Source organism: Triticum dicoccoides, chromosome 5B, assembly GCF_002162155.2.
Source record: "Triticum dicoccoides isolate Atlit2015 ecotype Zavitan chromosome 5B, WEW_v2.0, whole genome shotgun sequence".
Classification (NCBI taxonomy): Eukaryota; Viridiplantae; Streptophyta; class Magnoliopsida; order Poales; family Poaceae; genus Triticum; species Triticum dicoccoides.
In genome coordinates, this window is record NC_041389.1 from 682,265,880 (window position 1) to 682,268,674 (window position 2,795).

The 2,795-nt window shown below is 47.1% G+C and overlaps 1 protein-coding gene across 1 annotated transcript; it reads right to left on the reverse strand.

Moving 5' to 3' along the window:
* Window positions 1-292: 292 nt before the first annotated feature.
* On the reverse strand, window positions 293-945 carry LOC119306645. The gene has a single exon (XM_037582819.1). It carries the CDS (start codon window positions 923-925, stop codon window positions 395-397), a length of 531 nt encoding a protein of 176 aa, XP_037438716.1. The 5' UTR covers window positions 926-945; the 3' UTR covers window positions 293-394.
* Between the last annotated feature and the right edge of the window lie 1,850 nt (window positions 946-2,795).

The window sequence follows — 2,795 nt, forward strand, 5'->3', positions numbered from 1 at the left end:
AAGGAAGAAGAAAAAAAAGAAAGAGTAAAAAAAGAAAAAGAAAAAAACAGTTCATGAACCTTCTAGATGGTTCCCAAAACCAGTAAGAACCGGCTGGGAACCGGCTGGCCCAAAATCGCTCGCCAGTCACATCTCTCTGCGGGCTGTTTTAAGGTCCGTGCGGGCCTCAAACCGCATGCAGCCCAGGCAACCAAACAGGCCGCGCACATCCCGCGCGGGTCTAGTTAGGCTGCATGCGGGCAACCAAACATGCTCATTGTGTATATGGAAATGGCATCGCACATGTTTTTTTTTATGAAACACATCGCACACGTTGGACAACAAATGGCAATTCCATTTTATGCGATCGATCGGGCAAATGGGAATCAAACACCAGCTAGCAACGTAGCTACGATTACAGCAGAGGCTTCGGCGCCGGCAAGCTAGCAATCGCATATGCCAATTGGGACAGCCAGTCGGCGTAGATGTTCTCCTTGCCCAATGGATTCTTGTTCGCGCTCCCCTCAAACAAGAGCAGGTCGCACTTGTCGGGATCTTGGTTGGCCTCCAGCAGTTTGTCCGACGCCGCTTCGACGCGCCCGGCACGGAGGTCACCGAGCGCGGCGTCCAGGGTCCTGTTCATCTCCCTGTAGTAGCGGAGGCAGCCGCCGAGGTTCTTGACGAGGTCCTTGACGACGAGCAGCGTCGACGTGACGTTGGCCACGGTGAGGCTGGTGGCCACGACGGCGAGCTCACGCGCCGGGTCGGAGGAGAGCGCGCCCACGCAGGACTCGTACTCGTAACCCAGTTGCCCGCCGGGTCGGCCGACGGCGGCGCATGTCCTTGTGATGATCGCGGACGGAGTGCCGACGGTGAGGATGCCGTCTCCGGTAGCCAGGAGGAGGACGAGGGTGAGGAGTAAAGCAACCCGAGGATGCATCGCCATATCACTATCGTCGGTCCTACTCACCTCGCCCTCACCGTGACTATCATAGTGTTGCACACCAGTCGATCGGCGGCGTGTATTTATGCAGGCAACCAATAGAACGGATTATCAAGTAACCGTTGGCATGAAATTAATACGTACTAGCGATGGGGAGGATAAGTAATACATGGAAATATATCAATATTTTGATTTTGCAATCTTTGCCAAATCAATCCGATCTAGTGTCTTGGACGACGGAAGATAAAAATCCCGTCTTTATTATTGAGAGAAATCAGGAGTACTAGACCGTGCATTAATGACTGCCATTCGTCGATCATAAATTGGAAAGTTTGAAGGTACTAATCATACATGGATCGTTTTCACTTATTTTCGCCTCACCTCGCACCACCACCTCTCAACTCCGATTTTTCATGGTAAGTGCCGATTCAATTAAATCACGTAAATATTGGGTAATCAAGAATTTAAAAATCACACCATATATGTGCGATCACTTTTCTAAAAGATAAGCATAAGATTTTTCTGAAGGAGCACTCATCTCTCGGTAGTTAAGCGCATCCTGCGATATATTTCTTCTATTGCTTCGTATGGTCTGCTCCTTCAGCCTGCACCGTCTTGTGAACTTTCGGCTTTCTCTGATGCGGATTGGGCTGAAAGTCCTGATGATCGGCGATCCACGAGGGGATATGCAGTGTTCTTTGGTCCTAACCTGATCGCCTGGAATGCACGCAAGCAAGCCACCGTGTCTCGTAGCAGTACTGAAGCTGAGTATAAAGCTGTTGCTGATGCTACCTCTGAGATCATATGGGTACAGTCTCTGTTGCGAGAGCTGAGAGTCTCTCCAGGTCATCCTCCAGTTCTGTGGTGTGATAACATCGGCACTACATACCTTTCATCTAATCCGGTGTTTCATGCTAGGACGAAACACATCGAGGTTGACTATCACTTTGTTCGGGAACGTATTGCACAGAGACTGCTTTGTATCAAGTTCATCTCCTCCAAAGATCAACTTGCTGACATCTTCACGAAGCCTCTTCCACAACCACAGTTTGTAGGCTGTAGGCGCAATCTTAACTTACTTTGTACTTCAGGCTACAGTTAAGATTGAGGGAGGGTGTTAGACTGTATATATGTAGTCCTGTATAGGCCTTGTATTGTACCTCTTGATACGTCTATATAATGAGATAGCCACACCCCGTTTTAGGGTGTCGAGCCAGTTTCCAAAACCCTATGTTTTACAAGGCTCACGCCCATGTGGAGAGGTATGAAGCCTCAGACAAGTGTTTAGGTACATAAGATGTAGGAGAACAACTCCGTTACTGAGCACATACTCAAAATGTTTAGGTACGCCAATCGCCTCAATCAGTTGGGATTGCTATTCCTGATGAAGTAGCAATTGACAGGGTTCTCCAGTCACTACCACCAAGCTGCAAGGGATTTGTCATGAACTACAACATGCAAGGGATGGAAAAGACACTCCCTGAGCTTTTTGCAATGGTTAAGACCACAGAAGTAGAAATCAAGAAAGAGCATCAAGTGTTGATGGTCAAAAAGACCACTAGTTTCAAGAAGGCTAAGGGAAAGAAAGAAAACTTCAAGAAAAAAACCCAAGGCTAGATCTAAACCTGAGACTGGATGTTTCTATTGTAAGGAGAATGGTCACTGGAAACGAAACTTCCCCAAGCACTTCAGATAGGAAGGTTGGCAATGTCAATAATGCACAATGAATAACTTTAAATATGCGATAAATACTTTAGACCATCATGATGATTTTTCTATAAATATGTACATATTCCTTTTTGAAACATGGTTAATATTTTCCCTTTTAAAATGTGAAATGAAATTCGACCCCTACTCGTTGCACTGCGCAGGG

Bases quoted from the DNA above. Each gene is read 5' to 3' on its own strand.
- LOC119306645 (XM_037582819.1), bottom strand. From the start codon at position 925: ATGGCGATGCATCCTCGGGTTGCTTTACTCCTCACCCTCGTCCTCCTC.